The sequence below is a fragment of the Cebus imitator genome, unplaced genomic scaffold, assembly GCF_001604975.1.
Source record: "Cebus imitator isolate Cc_AM_T3 unplaced genomic scaffold, Cebus_imitator-1.0 Scaffold80, whole genome shotgun sequence".
Taxonomy (NCBI): domain Eukaryota; kingdom Metazoa; phylum Chordata; class Mammalia; order Primates; family Cebidae; genus Cebus; species Cebus imitator.
This window is the reverse complement of record NW_016107395.1, coordinates 4,617,159-4,636,640: the sequence shown is the minus strand read 5'-3', so window position 1 is coordinate 4,636,640 and position 19,482 is coordinate 4,617,159. Positions and strand designations below refer to the sequence as shown.

At 37.1% G+C, this 19,482-nt stretch overlaps 1 protein-coding gene across 1 annotated transcript in view; it reads left to right on the top strand.

Moving 5' to 3' along the window:
• The window catches only part of HCN1 (hyperpolarization activated cyclic nucleotide gated potassium channel 1), a 387,958-nt gene extending 379,613 nt beyond the window's left edge, over nucleotides 1–8,345 (top strand). The window contains exons 7-8 of the mRNA XM_017533188.2: nucleotides 1,027–1,191; nucleotides 4,779–8,345. Of these exons, the coding sequence (XP_017388677.1) occupies nucleotides 1,027–1,191; nucleotides 4,779–5,668 (1,055 nt within the window). The 3' untranslated portion in view covers nucleotides 5,669–8,345. The remainder of the gene's footprint in view (nucleotides 1–1,026; nucleotides 1,192–4,778) is intronic.
• The last annotated feature ends 11,137 nt before the right edge of the window (nucleotides 8,346–19,482 follow it).

The following is a 19,482-nucleotide window of genomic DNA, read 5'->3' as shown; positions in this document are numbered from 1 at the left end:
AAGTGGATATGTTTTTGATTCTTTTTTATCTCTAACATTGGTCAAGTACATAGTGTCTACAGCCTGATTTACTCACAGTGTTTGTCAACATAAATAGAACTTCTTTAAATTAACTCAAATGTGAATTTAGACATTTAATATTATATTTACCATTTTTCCTTTTGTTAGGTCACTGTAAATTGTAAAAATACTTCTATCATTTTTTTTTCAAATTTGTTATTTTGAAGCTAAATGTTTAAATTATTTCCAAATTAAAAATAATCAAAGCCTACAGTAGTTCAAATAATAATTTTTGGAAAACAAAATGGAAAATTCTCTCTTAATAGCTATATAGCTTCAGCTTGCCAGTAATGAAATCCAAATTTGCAAATGTTTGTTTACTCATATTTTGGAAATCTAAATTTCAGCAAGGAATTACCCTTAAAAGTCATTTAAATAGAAAGTCCCTCTGTACATGCAGAATATCATGTTCTTCATACTGATCTCATTGGGAATATATAAACTACATTAGGCATGCCCATAATATATCTAAATTTCTGGTCTAGTTTTATTTGATCATAGGGCTTTCTAAGCCAATGTTTAGACTCATTTTGGCTTCTGTCTGGTTTATACCATCTGCTTTCTGCCTTCCAGAATTCATAAGAACTTCTTTCTAATCATCCCCCCTTCCTGTTTTCAACTCCTTTATGGACGTTTTATTCCTTTTTATGCATCTCTTTTGTTCTTTTTTTACTTCTTATTTCAGGGAATTGGAGTGGGAAGGATATGGTATACTGTGTTTCAGCCTTCCATTTAAACCAAAAGTCTCAACAGTTTTTTTTTTTGTTTTTTTTTTTTAAGAACATTATTTTAAGATTGAGTATTGGCAGCTGGATACTTTTAATTGTCAGAAGGAATTTGCTGATAAAATAGAAAATGCTGCTAATAATTGGTTTTTCACACCATGAGACTTGTTTTAAGTTGTGGAAAGCCATTAAGGCTTTAAAAGAAAATGATCAAACAAGTCATTCTTTGTTGTTTTTATAGAGATTTGCCTGCTGACCAAAGGACGTCGTACCGCCAGCGTTCGAGCCGATACATATTGTCGTCTTTACTCACTTTCTGTGGACAATTTCAACGAGGTCCTGGAGGAATATCCAATGATGAGGAGAGCCTTTGAGACAGTTGCCATTGACCGACTAGATCGCATAGGTACTCTAGTTTTCTGTCTTCTTTATATGCAATTTAGTTTTAATCTAGTGGCATAATATAAGTTTGCAATTATAAGTTCCAAATGTGGTCGGGTGTGGTGGCTTATGCTTGTACTCCCAGCACTTTGGGAGGCCAAGGCGGGTGTATCATTTGAGGTCAGGAGTTTGAGACCAGCCAGGCCAACATGGTGAAACCCCATCTCTACTAAAAATACAAAAGTCATCTGGGCGTGGTGGCACGTGCCAGTAAACCCAGCTACTCGGGAGGCTGAGGCAGGAGAATTGCTTGAGGCTGGGAGGCGAAAGTTGCGGTGAGCCAAGGTGGCGCTACTGCACTCTTGTCCAGACAAGAGAGTGAAACCTTTTCTCAAAAAAAAAAAAAAAAAAAAAAAGTCCCAAATGCCAGTTTATAGCTTGCTTGTTAATTTGTGTAGAAATAGCAATCAGCTGTAGCCATATTTCTTGAGACATCTGGGTCCTTATCTATCTCTTCAAAGTATTCTGGGTTTATTTATTAATGTCTATTTTTGCTAGCTAAACAAACTGATTTCCCGAGTGATGCCAAAACAATTTGAATCTTCAGGTAAAAAGCAATGATAAAAATTCTAGATAGCATTGAAATAGAACTAAAAATGTGATGAGTCTACATTACAAACTACATTTTATCACATTTTTTTGTATTTGAGAGTCAACTTTATATTTTATCTTTATGTTAGGAATTGAAAACTTACACACATAAATTAGTCTGAGCACAGACATAGTAAAACGTTTGTAATATAGACTCAAGCAGAAAAAAAAAAAGCCTTGTTAGAAATGCCCTACTTAGATGCTTTACCTTGCAAATAATAACATATTTTAAAGTCTTTTCTGCTACCAAATAAAAATATATATTTACAAAAATTAGGCCTTATTAGTTATGCTTGTTTGAAGATTTGCATAATTACCATAGTAAAGTTAGCTTGGATTGGCTTGCTGCTAACTTTCCTAGATATCCTGGAACATTATGTTATATCATTAGGTAGAATGCATTCATTCTTAACACCTAAACTGGCTTTGCCCACCCTCCCCTTCTCTACTTTTTACTGCCAGCTTGACTCTGCTCAACCTTCCTATCTCTGTTTAGACATCACCTCCCTCTACAAACCTTCTCTGACCTCCCACTCCCTACTAAGCCCAGTTCCTTGGATATGTTCTCCCATAGCCTCTGAAGTTCCCCCAACACTTATTATTGGCTCTAAAGATGCCAAGCTTTGTTAAGGTAGAACTCATGTTTAATTCACCATTACATTCGCAGTACCTAGTATACAATGAATATTTGTTGAAGAAAGGTAGGAAGGGAGGAAGGAATAAATGAACTCAAAAAGATGGGGCTGGGATCATTTGTGATAAACAAGGAGGTACCTCAACTGCTTCATTCTTGTTAAAGGTAAGGACTTTAGATTGATAAATTTTTATATCAGCTTTTTTTCTGTACTTCACATTCTCATCTTCCTTTTTCTCTATATTAGTAGGACAGCAGGCTGCATAAAGATCTGAAAATAGATTAGAAGAAACAAAGGTAGTATTTGGACATTATCATTAGACATAACAAACATATTAGAAATTCACATTGAAATCTTAGAGATGTAACAGGATCTCATTCATGGAGATAATACCCACAAAAGAAGGAAACACTCCTGAAAGCATCCTTACTTAATTTGAAAATAACTTTTCTCTTTGTAGTGTTTGTGTGTTTATGTTAGAAGCAGAGACTAATTTCCAAGCAATTACTTTTTTTCTAAACCAGCTAGACATCCTTAGAGAAAACAGTAAAATCAGGATATTTCACCAGAGAGTTTCTGTTAATCTGATACAGCGTCACTTTCATCTAACTTATTGCAGTTAATTTTTATAACAACGTTTATATGAAATAGTTTGTAATCAATACAAGCAATGAAATTCTAATAAGCAAACACTAAGAAATTGAATTTTTGATCTTTATATAATTGTAAGAGTATATTAAAAGTTACATTATTTGTTCCAGGGTTAAAGATACTTAGATTAAGATATTTTGACTAGTCACATAATCAGAAAGAAACATTACGCTGCTCAGTTTTGTGGCTATTGCATACAGATGTATGCTGCAGTTAGTTAAGCAAATATGCTACATACGCATTTATATTTATTACTAATCTAGGAAGTTTTGTTCTTTGGGAAATTAGGACAGTCTGCAAGTAGAGAGAGGTAACTATTTATTTTGGCAGTCATTTAAAATGATTGTATTCCCAGCTGTTAAGGAAATTACAACATATATTTGTTTTCAAAAATATACCCTTGTTACTTTTAATGCATTACTTTATTTAGTAATATCGCAAATTGATTCACTTTTTGGTTACTATATTCACTTGGGTATTAGTGTATCAATGATGTCATAGAAAAGTCACTACTTTCCCCTTCTTTCACCAATCTACTATTGATTCTAATTGTTATTATGCCAGACTGTCTAGTATTGCAAATCACTCAGAAGATGATGGCAGGAAGAGCTAAACTTTATTGAGGTCTTAGAGGGAACTGAAAGCCTGCAATGCACTATGCTCTTGGTCCTCACAACAACCATTCAGAAGAGGGAAGATCACAAAGCAGGTCTCATTCTTGGTTGCACTTAAGAATTCCCTAGGGAAATTTGCTTTTAAACTACTGAAATCCGGACCACCAGTCTGATGATTTAGATTTAATTGGTAGGGAACAAATGGACCTTAGTACTTTTTAAAGCTCCAGAGATAAGAAAAATATGCAGCTAGGATTGAGAATGACTGGTGTAGAACACTGGGTGGAAAATAAAGGCCCTGATATAGTCCCCTCAGATTTGCTTTGGGAATCACCTGGGCATCTTAGTAAAATCCAACATCTGATTCAGCAAGTGGAGTCAGGCCCAGGAGGCTGAGTTTCCAGCGAGCACCCGGAAGAGACAGATGCAGTTGATTCATTTTCCACAGCAAGGATGTACAGTCACCTTTTTGTGTGTATGGTCTTTCTCAGCCCTGTTACCTGCCAAGCATGTTTTCTTTGTTTTCTTGGGCATTCTTCTCACTCTTCTCATGTCCTGATCTCCTTTCAGGTAAAATGAGATTATGAACACACCTATCTCACACGGTTGAGGGTTACATAAAATCCTCTACCTAAGGTCTTTTGTAGAGTGCCTATCACATACTGCTCAAATGTTCTCTCTTTAATCTTCCTGGTCGTTTCTTGAAAAAATAACTTTAAAATCAAATGTTGATTCCAAGCCCATCCTAATCCAAAAGCCCTTTCTTCCTCCATTCTTAAAGGTGGTCCTCATGTTAAATATCTCCATTTCTTCCGTAAAATGGCTCCTTGCCATATTACAGGGCTTTCAACTTGAGTAGAGAGTAAGAGTTCCCAGAAAAATACAGGAAGGGTGAAGGGCAGGAGCCATGTTGGTATCTGGTGTGTACGGGTGAGTGTTTGGCCTTTTAAGCCTCTCCTGTGAAGCACGGCTGTACTTCTGCTTGCAGGAGCCACCCTCCCTTGGCCTTGTTCTCAGTCGTTGGGAGGCTTTCTAAGTGCCTATCTTTCTTTTGCTGACAGGAAAGAAAAACTCCATTCTTCTGCAAAAGTTCCAGAAGGATCTGAACACCGGTGTTTTCAACAATCAGGAGAACGAGATCCTGAAGCAGATTGTGAAACACGACAGGGAGATGGTGCAGGCAATCGCTCCCATCAATTATCCTCAAATGACAACCCTGAATTCTGCACCCTCCACTACGACCCCGACCTCCCGCATGAGGACACAGTCTCCACCGGTGTACACAGCGACCAGCCTGTCTCACAGCAACCTGCATTCCCCGAGTCCCAGCACACAGACGCCCCAGCCATCAGCCATCCTCTCGCCCTGCTCCTACACCACCGCGGTCTGCAGCCCTCCTGTACAGAGCCCTCTGGCCGCTCGAACTTTCCACTATGCCTCCCCTACGGCCTCCCAGCTGTCACTCATGCAACAGCAGCCGCAGCAGCAGGCACAGCAGTCCCAGGCGCCGCAGACTCAGCCGCAGCAGCAGTCCCCGCAGCCACAGACACCTGGCAGCTCCACGCCGAAAAACGAAGTGCACAAGAGCACGCAGGCGCTTCACAACACCAACCTGACCCGGGAAGTCAGGCCCCTCTCCGCCTCGCAGCCCTCGCTGCCCCATGAGGTGTCCACTCTGATTTCCAGACCTCATCCCACTGTGGGCGAGTCCCTGGCCTCCATTCCTCAACCCGTGACGGCGGTCCCTGGCACGGGCCTTCAGGCAGGGGGCAGGAGCACTGTCCCGCAGCGCGTCACCCTCTTCCGACAGATGTCGTCGGGAGCCATCCCCCCGAACCGAGGAGTCCCTCCGGCACCCCCTCCACCAGCAGCTGCTCTTCCGAGAGAATCTTCCTCAGTCTTAAACACAGACCCAGACGCAGAAAAGCCACGATTTGCTTCAAATTTATGATCCCTGCTGATTGTCAAAGCAGAAAGAAATACTCTCATAAACTGAGACTATACTCAGATCTTATTTTATTCTATCTCCTGATAGATCCCTCTAGCCTATTATGAAGAGATATTTTAGACAGCTCTGGCCTACACGTGAAATGTAAAAATATATATACATATACTATAAAATATATATCTAAATTCCCAAGAGAGGGTCAAAAGACATGTTTAGCATTCAGTGTTATATGTCTTCCTTTCTTTAAATCATTAAAGGATTTAAAATGTTGTTGTAAGATTATTTATTTCTAACCGACTTTTACTTAAGTCCTTTGATATGTATATTTCTCTATTTTATGAAGAGTTCTTGGATTCAATGGAAACAAAACTGATTTTAAAAAGGCGACTCAAACGAGCTAGCAAATAGCACCAATCCAAACTTTCTTTCATTAGCTGTGTCTCTGCATCTAAATTGTTAATCATTAATGATGGAGAATTAAATAACAAATCCCATTTTATAGATCTAAATTGTATGTCGGTGCTTTCAATTTTGAATTAGGTTAAAGAATGCACTACTTGCTCGGCCACCGTAGGAGACTAGCATTGCCACTGTTAAGAATATCACTAACCTCAAACATGTTCATTGATCTTTCAGAAAGCTGAGGGAAAATTAATATTTGTCTTCATGTGTTATCGGACTTTTACCAAGACTCGATCAATGTTAGTTGTAAATAACTTTTTCAACCCAAATAAAAATAGCTATTCTGTGTTGTATGAAGGTAAAAGTCATTGTTTAAGAATTTAGTTTTATTGCTTCACTTCAAAACTTAGAGTTTTAAATTTTACAAAACCTGATTGTGAGAATTATTCAATTGTAATGCAATGGCTTGAAACCTACAATATTATTTTAACCTGCAATGTTTTATGCAAAATTGTATGCTCGAATCTACAAATTGCTTGTATTACACCAAAAATGATTACTTTTCTTTCTTCTTGCCATAATTAAGCATCTGAAAATAGTCCCTGCATGCTTCTGGGGGAAAAAAAAAATAGATTCAGATCAGTCATTGTAGGGAAAGGCTTACAGTATTTCTTGTTTCTAGAAAATCATAACAATTCATTAATTGCCTATCTTAAAATTCCTATAAGGCTGACTTGGATCTCTGACTTAAGTCTAGAAGTGAGGTTTTCACTTTTATTTAATATTATTGCTATTATTATTATTTAAATAATTATCTGTAAACCACAGCTTGATTTGGAGTTAAGTGTGGTCTGTGTCTTCACTGTAGCTGGTAATTTACTATGGTGTTCATTTTAAAAAATAAATTCAATACAGCATCACGTCTGTTTGGGAACCCACATTTTGCTCTATGTATATTGTAACTAAGTGGTTAGTAAACCTTAAGGCATGTGGTGACTAACGTAGCCCTTAGATAGGAGATTTGTCATTTTTAATATGTTGAAAATACTACAGACATGGTGACAAAAAGCAGGGATAAAGTTGAATGTCTGTGAGCATTGTTTGTCTGTTTTCTTAACTCTTTCCATGGTCTGTGAGCACCTGCTTCTTCTCAAAGAACTCCCTTAGTAATCATTTGTGCCTAATGCATCCCACACATGTGGAGTATGACTGGAACACAATTGGAAGATTCCTAATAACCGGCTTCTGTAAATAACCCAAGTTAAGAGCATGACCTAAAGTGGAGGTCTCCAGTATCTCTGACACTGGCAATACATTTAAGAATGTACAGAGATCACACCTTATATGGGGCAGGGCCTGCAGATAGACTTGAGGACAGAAAACAAAAACAAAAGCAAAAACTCTAAAGTGGATCCTTGCTGCCTGTTATGCCTTTTGCGGATATAATACCTATAATACCAAAAGGAGTTGTTATGTTTAATTTCAAACAAATTCCAACTTGAGTGGAAGTAATCAACAATGCTAGTCAATGTAATGTAACGATCAATATGCTGGTGACATACGATGGCTTGTCAGGAATACTGTTGTAAGAAAGGGGTTGTTCAGTCTACCTAGAACCTATGGGAAAGCTGCAAGACCATTTACATATCAGTACAAAACTCCTTTATTTTATTAAAATATGAGAATTAACTTCAATTTATTAAGATTATGTATCGGTCCTTTAAATTATTAAAGGTTTACATTTGATAGGATTAATGGATTTGGTAGTGAAATATTTTTATATATATATAAATTTTTGGTTTTTTATTTTGAGCACTATTGGAAAACATAGCAAAATTGAATTGCATGGTCTTTCAGTGCAACCATACAATTTTTATTCACTTTGTAATAGAATGGCCAAAAAAACTAAGGTTTATATGTTAAACTAATGAAATGGTACAGGGTAAACTATATACATATATGTATGAATGTATATATAGTTAGATTAAGAAAAAAAATTACTCACATTCCTGTAATATAAAGGTCCATTGCTAGTCGAAAAGTGACCTATTTTCTCTGTACATAGTGAAGCCCATACGTATGGAGTTTTAATCTGTACAGAAAGAAATGTATTATTGATGGGTCTTTCTGCTGCTGGGAAGATAACAGAATAGCTGATTCTTACAATAACTGTATGATCAGGGATGAGTTAGAGTATTTCTTTTGTCTTTGCTCAAAGCCATACATATATAAATATATATAAAGATTATTAATAAATTCAACAAAAAATAAACTACAATCATGAATATTTTATTTTATCAATATATGCTAATCAAATGTTTTATTTTATTAATGAGTACAGCTTTGCCTCTTTCTATTTTTACAACCTAAAATTTCCAAGAGAGCTTATACTTGATAATCACATAAAATCAATTATATTCTATAACTCTGGAATGAGAGGACTTTAAATAGAAGATGGATTTTTCAACCACTTCTTTGTTTTACCTTTTCCATATAGTAAAAAATGAGCTTCTTTTCTTTTTGGCTCCGTGCCTTTTTAGAATGGGGATGTTCTCCAACTTCAAAACACAGATATTTTATTAGAGATACAGATGAGAATTAATTTTCCTATAATAATTGTAAATAATTGTCCTGTAAGATATTTATACAAACCTATTTTGTTATAATAGTTCTATAACATACCTATTTTGTTATCATAGGGCCCAAGGCCCTATAATAGGCCCAATGCCCTATTATAACAAAATAGATTTGTATAAATATATTCATATTTATAGCCTTGGGCCCTGCAAAGGTATTTGGATAGTGATAGAACCTCCCCATACAAGTAGGTTTTAAATCAGACACAAAAGCCTGAAATAGAGTTTATCATAATGAGAATAAGTAGTGAAGCATTCCTGAAAACAAGGAGATAAATAATAGCAATGGCAATATATTCTATTCACCAAAAGAAAATAGCTTGTCTCTAGGTCTGGATGACCTCTTCATAAGTGAATGATTCCCTGATGAATGCTGTTCCACTTTAAAAAGATGGTGATTTTGCAATTTATAAACTTAACATACTATTTTCAGAACACTATGAAGTATATAGTCAAGTTATTACCATTATTCCTATAGGACATGGAATGATTTAAACAAAATGACAAGTTTAAAATTTTACATGATTAATTTCAAAATCTGAATTATTTGTACTTCACATTATGAGCAATCTCTATTGTCTTTCATGACAATTTTTAAAATCTCCATACCTCCTCTTTCAGCTTAGGTTTTTATATTTGTTAATTTTACCATGTCACTTGGCTTCTATGGCCCTCACTTGCATCATTTATAATGTTAAGCTGTTTGAATGAGGTATCTCTCCATTATACCTTTATCTTTTTAGAACATGTTCCATAAAATCCATGTGGTTATTTTGTTCATATGCACTACAACTAGCAAACTTTTATTATATGTTCACCTACCTTAAAAATTACTCATACTCTACTATGGGAAAGAAACATGGTCCTTGTGGAATTGAATACTGAGCTATTTTAAGTCCTGAAAAGAATGACCAAAAATTTAAGGAACTGTGATTGCTGCATGAGCCAAATTATAGCTCAGTTCTGTAACTGTATTCAATATGGTTGTTTTCAAGGAAAATAGGATAGAGATTTTCTTTGAAAGACTTGCTGTTGTACTTAGGTGAGTATACCTGCTATCGTCACTCAAAAACAATGACTTTCTTAAGCAATTTCAATTTTTTTCCTTTTTAACAACCCTGCACTTGCACAATCTGGCTTCCTTGCTTTACCCTAATCCTGACCCTGCTTTCGATTCAGGCTCTGACATGGACAAATGGAGATTTTAAGGTTTTTTTATGAGAGATGTCTTGCTGACATTCCCTGCTGTCAACCTTGAAAATTGTTTAAAGATGATATTAAAAGAACCTATATGTAATGCTCTGAATTTGTCTCTAAGGTCCTTGATGTGGAGAGAATGAGTAATATATTCAATGCTGGTAAAAGAATTATTTAGTGAAAAATTAAACCTGCTTTTCTAAAATGTGGAGGTTTAACAGAACACAGGTGATTGGGAACACTGGCAGTTCAATGCAGCTGGAGCGTATCACAGGAACTGAGATGGAGTGGGAAATATAAATTTCAAAAACCTTCTGAAAGGCTTTTAACATCAGGGCAAAGGTTTTGCAGTGTTATACTTTATATTCTTAATTTGAGTTTATCAATGGGGAGGATTCACATTGAAATGTCTGTTTTGCTCATGTAACAAGGAATAATTTATGGCAGAGCAAAAATTGGGGGCTATTTATAATAAAGGATGCTGGGTCCTAAGGAAGGTCCTAGGTTTGCTAAATAGAGTAATGGGAATAGGAAACTGAGAGTTGTCTTGCTTTGCATAAGATAAAGAATATATTGCGGCAGGGAAGAGGGATGAGAAGATAAGAGCTAGAACCTGTGAGAAGGGAAAGAAGTGATGAAATAATTTTGACTAAAATAAAGCAAGTTCTCAGACCAGGTGTGGTGGCTCATATGTGTAATACCAGCACTTTGGGAGGCCAAGGTGGGAGGAACACCTGAGGCCAGGAGTTGGAGACCAACCTGGGCAGCATAGTGAGATCTGATCTCTACAAAAAAAAATTTTGTTTAATTGACCAGGTGTGATGGTGTACTCCTGTAGTCCTAGCTACTCAGAAAGTTGAGGCGGGAGGATCACTTGAACCCAGGAGGTCAGGGATGCAGTGAGCCCTATTCATGCCGCTGCACTCCAGCTGTGGGTGGGGGCGAGCAAGGCCCTTTCTCAAAAAAAAAAAATCAAAAAGTGAAGTAAGTTCCTTAATTCCTATTAGAGGTATCACACACACTCCATAGATCGACAAAGGTGAACATTCTATGGAGCTATTTTATTTCTAATGTAACATCAAAAGGAAACATCTTTTTTTTTTTTTTTTTTTTAGATGAAGTCTGGCTCTGTCACCCAGGTACAAGGGCAATGGCAGGATCTTGGCTCACTGCAACCTCTGCCTCCTAGGTTTAAGCAATTCTCCTGCCTCAGCCTCCCAAATAGCTGGGATTACAGGTGTCCTCCACCAAACCTGACTAAGTTTTTGTATTTTTTTAGTAGAGACGGGTTTCACCATGCTGGCCAAGCTGATCTCAAACCCCTGACCTCAAGTGATTGGCCCATCTCAGCCTCCCAAAGTGCTGGGAATACAGGCCTGAGCCACTGTGCCTGGCCCTTCTATTTTTTTTTTTTTAATTTCATGTAAGCAGAGAATAATATTTATTTATTCAATTGAACAAGTCTGAATAAATTAGTAAATATAATAATTCTTCAAAAGAGAAATACCATTTTATGTTTCCAATAGATTATATAATTGAATTCAAGTAACGTAGTTATTAAGACTTTTTAAAAAAAAAAAAAATGGAGTTTTGCAAAAAACAGGTTGTAATTTTACCAAACTGACCATCATTTTCTACAGATACTATTCAGATGTGTAGAGGCAAAGAGACTTTCTTAAAAGGTTTTTATTTCCTGTTAAATTCGTGACAAAAACTCCTGAGAAAGGAAAGATTTACTTTTGAAGGAAGAAAGGACACAACTCAAAGAAATTTGAGAGAGCCAAAAAGAGTTTTTCAAATATATTCTTATTTCTTTCTCATATTTGTTCAAGGTCTTAGTTTCCAAGCATTTAAAATTAAATATTGTTTGCCTAACTCCTAACATCTATTACCAATCTAACCTAGTACAATTCTATTTCAAATGTACAGTTCTAAATGTCGCCGGGTGCCTCACTGTGGCAAGTGTGGTGCATGGAACTGTGGTGTCAGTATCACTCCAAAGTTTGTAAGAAGTGCAGAGGGCCTTACCCTGTACCTACAGAAGTCTGCTTTTGGACAAGATCCCCAGATGATTCATATGTATGTTAATATTGAAAAGAGTGGGGCTAGTTAGTCCTACAGGAGGTAAATTTTAAGGGCATTTTAAGGGACCTCTCAAAGTGTTAAGACATTTCTGGAGATGACAAGTCAAGGTAATGTGGGATCTTGGTTAGACAGGAAAAGTGAGAGAATATGAACTCAACACAAGGAACCTAAAACCGGTGACAAAACACCTATGTCATAATTTTATCCTGGACCATCCAAAATTTACTCTTGGTCATGCTGTTTAACCCAGCCTGCCTCCTGGTACTTGCTAAGTAGAAACAAGGAAGAGAAAACTAGTATGTGTTAGGTATTATAATTTCCTTATTTTAGATAAATTTTGGTGGCATAGCTAGCAATGTTTCTTAATATCTCATCAGTACAATGTGTCTGTTGTCTTCTGTAAGATTTTTAATGCTATCAATAATACATTGACATTGTAAAAATAAATAAATGTGGCCAATGTTTTGCAAATGAGCTTCTCTTCATCAGCTATGTCTATATACCTACAGTGTTTAGAAAGCCTGAAAACAAAAACTGGCTTTCCTGCTTATGTCCTGTGTACTCATGGTAGAATTAGTCTTACTACATGTGCTTTCATGACTGGAAAATGGAGACTAGAATAGTGTCTACTTTACAGCGTAGTTATAAAGATTAAAAGAGATGAATTGTAAAAAAAATTTGTCCTAACTCTTGGCCCCCATTAAACATTCTAAGAGCAATGAGAAGAATTTTCTAAGTCACCCTGGGCTATTCAGGCAATAAATTAGATGGGACTGACCTCTCACACCTTCCCAGAAGAAGGAACTGTGCATGCAATTCCAGTTTCACAGAAGAAGCAGGCTCCCACCCACTGACACTCCTCCTAGCCCATGATCTCCAGGTGTTTGGCAGCTAATATTTCTAGATGACTTCTGTGAACAGCTGATACCCTATATCTAGTCCTCTTGGTGCCAATTAATCTGACCACTGCTGAGGCTGGATTTTCCTGTCTGTCCTGTAAATGGTAAAATGTCAGGAAGCCAGTATCCTCAACTAGCACCTCAGCCCCAGGAAGCTTCTCCATGAAAAGAGAGGATTGTATCATGAGCCTACTTCTTCACATATACCACATGACAATACAATTTCTCCTGAAGCCTAATGCGTGAGAAGTTTAGGTGCAAGTAGGACATCATGCATGACATGCTGGATGTCATGCATGTCATGCTATAACATAAACATTATAATCATACCTCTTGAAAAATTAGAATCTGCAATTGAGTGCAATAGTCATCTTGTCATTTGTAAACTTGATCATGATAAACTATAAACGGGTGCGTGCACACACACACACACACACATTTGATTACACGCAGAAAACCTTGTCTTTTATATCGCTTATTTTGGTAAGGACAGTTTTCTGAAAGGTGTCACATGCAAGTGCTTTCCTTTTTGTTTGAGGTACAGATCTCATTAAAGAGCCTAATGCCTATACGAGGCACTGAGAGAGATGGCAGCTGTGTAATTGTTCTTTAGATGTCTTTCTAAGCGTAGCTCAACTCTTCTGGCAAGCAGCAATCATCCTGCCCCTAGGAATTTGACCTTTCTTTACCGTACTTTAAATTCAGGCCCATAAGCTAGACAGCAAGAACTTAAGGAGGTGATGCAAGATCTTTTTTTTTTCTTTTTTTAGAACTTATACTTTAAAATCTCCTACTGCAATTACAAGACCACAAAATCTTTTGGGCTGCTAGGCTTTACCAGAGATCATCTGAACTCAGTTCTTAAAGCTTTGTTCACAGCGGGAGCTGAGATTTAAACTTCTATTATTTCATGATTTATATATTTTTTTAATGTAGGGAAGAAAACACCCACCTCATGTCAGAGTACTTTAATGTTACTGAGATGAACAGTGTTGTTAAAAATCTGTAGACAGGTGATAAAAGTACAAGACTGAAATAATCAAAGAACTGTGAGGTTTGAAAATTGAAGCTTCCAGCAGTTTCAGATCAGCTGCATCCAATTAATCAGATGCCTGGCCTAACAACACATTCCTTGAGCTGTTTACTTCATGTGCTGTTTATTGCTAAAATAGATATTAAATTTAAAGTGACTTAGAGGAAAATGGATGGTTAGGGGAAAACAATTACTTTTAAATTTTCCTTTATAAAAAAGTTTAAATTGTTACCAGATTACATTTAGTTGCCAGTTGAAGACTAAATTTTATAGTAGTGATAGAACTAAAAAAAATAAGTAAAAAGAAATGTTATTTTTAAGGGAAGCAATTCACTGCATATGTCAATTGTAACACTTTGTGATTTTTTTTGGCCTGTTTTTTGTCTTCAAGTGCTAGTACAGGTTAAAAATTTGACTGTGGGAATGACATGAAAGGCTAAATAGATTCAATGCTCTTAACATGTCTGACTTTCTAAGAATGAATTATTAATACTTCATTTATTTATTTAGCACACTTCCTTCTTCAGCTTTGTGTTTCTGCTCAACATATATATGTCAAAATCTACAATTTATATTTTAGCTTCGATATGATAAAATTGGTTCTTCTTTGAACGCTCCAGCTACCATTTTATATTTTATTCCATCTTTTTACACTCTTTCAGTTCTTCTTCCAAGAATGAAAAAGATGTGCTATTGCTAAAAACTTATTGTGAGATAATTAACTTCTGAATTATTCCAGGAATTTGCACTTTAAAATAAAGATATCATTTTAAAAAGAAACAAAAAATGCAAAAATAAATTGGCTACTAACTCTTGGACACCAGTAAGTACTCTCACCTGAAAAACAAGAATTTCACTAAATAATCTGTAGGATTGCTTGTATAGCTAAGGTTCTGAAACTTGGGAACTCTTGCACCTTGATGGGAGGGAGTTTATGTCATCACAGTGATTTGCTGGCACTTTATGTTGCTCAAATGTGCATCCACCATCTACAAAGTCTGTAATAAAGCAAGTTTAATAAGTGTTGAGCATCTAGGTAGAGGAAGAAAATAAACCTTGAAATAAATAGTAGTAAAATATAACTAAAGCAGCTCAAGGCAAAATCAAAAGGAGCCTCACAAGGAGTAATAATGTGAATTAAATTATACAAATGAGAATTGTCACAACAACTATTATTTGGGCAATACTGATAGAGGGAGAATGTATAGAATCATGAAGTACTACAATGTTTGAGCTATATGCATCCTTGGAAATGAGCTTCTTAAGCTCTCCTGTATGATAGAAGTAAAAACAGACCTGGAGCCCCACTATCACAAGAGATCTCATGAAGTTTCAGGACTACAATTCACCTGACCACTGATGAGGCTGGTTTTTCCTGTATGTACTATAAATGGTAAAGTAGAAGGAGGCCAATATCCCTCAACTATTCTCTGGCCTCAGCAAGCTTTTCTGTGAAAAGAGAGAATGGTGTCATGAGTCTACCTCTAGCAGCTACGTAGTCTGCAATAAAGCAAATTTATGATTATTTGTTGAACATCTAGGTACATGTAGAAAGTACACAAATAGTAGCAAAATACAACTAAAGCAGTTTAAGACAAAATCAAAAGGAGTGTCACAAGAAGTAATAATTTCAATTAAATTATACAAATGAGAATTGTCATAGCAATTATCATTTGGGCAATATATAGTAGAGAGAGGGAGAATGAGTAGAATCATAAAGCACTAGAGTATCTGAGCTATAAGGATCCCTAGAAATGAGAAACTAGAGATCTACTGTACTTTGAGTACAGAAAATAATAATAATCTAGAGCGATTTTATGAAATTCTAGATAGACAAACATTATTGAGAAAAACAAAAATGAAGGAAAAGTTGGAATGTTCCAGGATTTTTGTCACATACAAAACCTAAAGGCGAGGATATAAATTCACCTAGCATAAGATATCTGACTGGAGGGAGTTTTGTTTTTTTTGTTTGTTTTGTTTTGGTTTTGTTTCTACAGAGGAGAGGCCCTAGATTGAGGAAAGCCTTAATTATGACCTTTAAGATGTTCATCCTTACCAAGTCAGCAACAAGGAGCCATTGACAGCTTCTGAGTACAAAACAACAAGACAAAAACAGTACTTTTAGAAAGAGTATCATTGTGGATGAACAATTCGATGTCAGAAGGTGGAATCTCATGGAAAAGCTAACAGATTAGTGTAGAGCTTCTGGAAGAAGTTTAGTTTTAATTTGTGACCTGAATTTTAATATGAGTGATTATTTGTAGAAATGATATTTCAAAACCTGAAGCATGGTACCAGTTACATAGCAGGTACCCAGAAAACATTGGTTAAATAAATGGATTGAAGTATAATCATCCTAAATACCCCACTAGAAGAAGAGATGATTTACACTAGAGATGATTTAGCATATCTGGCAGAAGAAATTTCTAAGCAGCAAAGCATTCAAAAGGTGACTTGGATGCTGTTAAAGGCATTCCATTTTAAAAGGAAAACAGAACATGAAAGTTCAGAAAATTTGCAGCCTGATGATGCAGTAGAAAGAAAAACCCATTTTTGGAGGAGAAATTCAAGCTGGCTGCAGAAATTTGCCTAATTAGTGAGAAGCCAAATGTTAATCCCCAAAACCATGAAGAAAATGTCTCCAGCCCATGTCAGAGACCTTCATAGCAGCTTCTTCCATCCCAGGCCAGGAGGTTTAGGAGGAAAAAATGGTTTCATGGCCTAGGCCCTGTGCTGTGTGCAGCCTAGGGACTTGGTACCCTATGTCCCAGCTGTTCCAACTGTGGCTGAAAAGAGCCAATACAGAGCTCAGGCTGTGGCTTCAGAAGGTAGAAGCCCCAAGCCTTGGCAGCTTCCACATGGTGTTGAGCCTGTGGGTGCGCAGAAGTCATGAACTCAGGTTTGGGAACCTCCACCTAGATTTAAAAGATATATAGAAACACCTGGATTCCCAGGTAAAAATTTGCTGCAGGGGTAGGGCCCTGATGGTGAACCTCTGCTAAGTCAATGGGGAAGGCAAATGTGGGATCAGAGCCCCCACACAGGGTCCCTACTGGGGCACTGCCTAGTGGAGCTTTAAGAAGAGGGCCACTGTTCTCCAGACCCCAGAATAGCAGATTCACCTACAGCTTGCACCATGCACCTGGAAAAGCCACAGACAATGCCAGCCCATGAAAGCAGCCAGGAGGGAGACTGTCCCTTGCAAAGTGACAGGGTCAGAGTTGCTTAAGACCATGGGAACCCACCTCGTGCATCAGCGTGACTTGGATGTGAGGCATGGAATCAAAGGAGATCATTTTGTAGCTTTAAAATTTCACTGCCCCAGTGGATTTTAAGCTTGCATGGCCCCTGTATTCCTGGTGTTTTGGCCAATTTCTCTCATTTGGAATGGCTGTATTTACCCAATGCCTGTAAGTAACTAACTTGCTTTTGATTTTACAGGCTCATAAGTAGAAGAGACTTGCCTTGTCTCAGGTGAGACTTTGGACTGTGGGCTCCTGGGTTAATGTTGAAATGAATTAAGACTTTGGAGGACTGTTCAGAAGCCATGATTGGTTTTGAAATACGAGGACATGAGATTTGGAGGGGCCAGGGGTGGAATGATGTGGTTTGGCTCTGTCCCCGGCCAAATCTCAACTTGCATTATATTTCCCAGATTTCCCACATATTGTGGGAGGGACTGGGGAGGAGGTAATTGAATCACAGGGCCCGGTCTTTCCTGTGCTGTTCTCGTGATAGTGAATAAGTCTCACGAAATCTGATGGTTTTATCAGGGGTTTCTGCTCCTGCTTCTTCCTAACTTTTCTCTTGACGTTGCCGTGAAACAAGTGCCTTTTGCCTTCCAGCCTGATTCTGAGACCTTCCAGCCATGTGGAACTGTAAGTCCAACTAAACCTCTTTTTGTTCCCAGTTTCAGGTATGTCTTTATCAGCAGTATGAAAACGAATTAGTATAACCATATAATTGAATGTCCAAGACAGAAAACAGTTGAAAGGAAAGGGATCTCTATTAATGTCTGCCTTGGGAGAACAAGCATAAACTGGAGCTGTGCCAGACAAACTCTTAACTTATCACCCTGCGTGTTGATTCTGTATCTCATCAGTGATTAACTCAAACTGAGTTCAGTCTCCATCAATGCTTGTAAATTAATTAACCAATCAGTGAGAAAAACGTGTAAATTCGCTTTTTCTAACAGCAGTGCCTGTGTTTCTGTGAGCCTCCTATTGAGGAATAGCCTTAGGCAAATTTGATGGAGGAAACTTAGGTTGGATATCCCTTCGGTAATTTCTTCAGTGTTCTGTTCAATTCAAATTGAATTGGCTGCCGCGAATGCCCAGAGTTGATGATTTACAGTTGTTATTTCCCTATTTTCTTATCTTTGAACAGAGAAAAGTATCTGTTCTAAAAAAAGTTGCCATAGCTGGAACTTCCAGCTCCAGTGGAACCCTGGGACAGATGGGAAACTTAAGTCCAAAGAGATATGCAAATTTAACCACTGACTAAATGTTTGAAGACACTAAGCCCTCCATATTTTTTAATTTTCTTTGCAAATTTATATGAAGGCTGAAGGTGGTTCTTGGGATCTTGAGAAAATCTCACAAGAAAACATTGTAACTTTGCCATCTCTCTGCTCTTCAGATTTATCTAATAGAAATGTATTGCCTTCTCTGCCCAAATAAAACCACTCCCCACAAGCTAACCCCCTTTTCTAACCCTGATTCTCACAACCTCTACTCATATCATCCTCACTATATTTTTCCTCATGCTTCAAGTCTACTCTAATCTTAACATTCTTCAAAGGCCTTTGATCACTCTCAGCAGCAAGTCTGAATTCCTTACCGAGGCACATAAGGACCTGCATTCTCTGGCCCTTTACACCCTCTGCAACTTCCACTTTGGGGAATGCTATTCTGTTAAATATCTTCAGTAGCTTCATCTAATATTGTTGATTCCTTTATTGTTATTGTTGACGCTTAAATAATTTAAAATGTATGTGTGGATAAAGTGGGCTATATTGTTCATGGATGAGTTTATGTACTTAAATGTCTCTCTGATTAGATTAAAAAGTCCTCAAGAGGAACACGTTACAGATTACACGATGTTAAGCACAGAGGGAAAAGTCAAGAATATAAGGAAGTGGTAACTGAATAGGAAGCCATTACATTAGACCTCTTTGCTTTGTCTATTCTCTTGACGTTGTCTTTAATCCACCTTTTCTCACTCTTCAACAATCCCTGACCAAATCTACCTATTTTATGTGAAGCAGGATAGAATAGTGGTTCAGAGCCTGGACTCTGGAGCCAGGGTGTGTGTCTTCTTTAAAATGGTAGCTCTACCACTTCCTACCTGGGTGGGTAATTTTAGCAAGTTATTCAACCTTTCTGGGCCTACATTTCCTCATGTACAAAATGGAGAGCATGAACACAAGGATGCAACTCCATCATAAGGTTCCTGGAAGTATTAAATGACTTGCCTTCTTAGTGAGTGCTTATAACAATGAACAACACAAAGCCAACAGGATCCAAGTGTTATTTGTTAATATACTGAAGACTCTCAATTCTC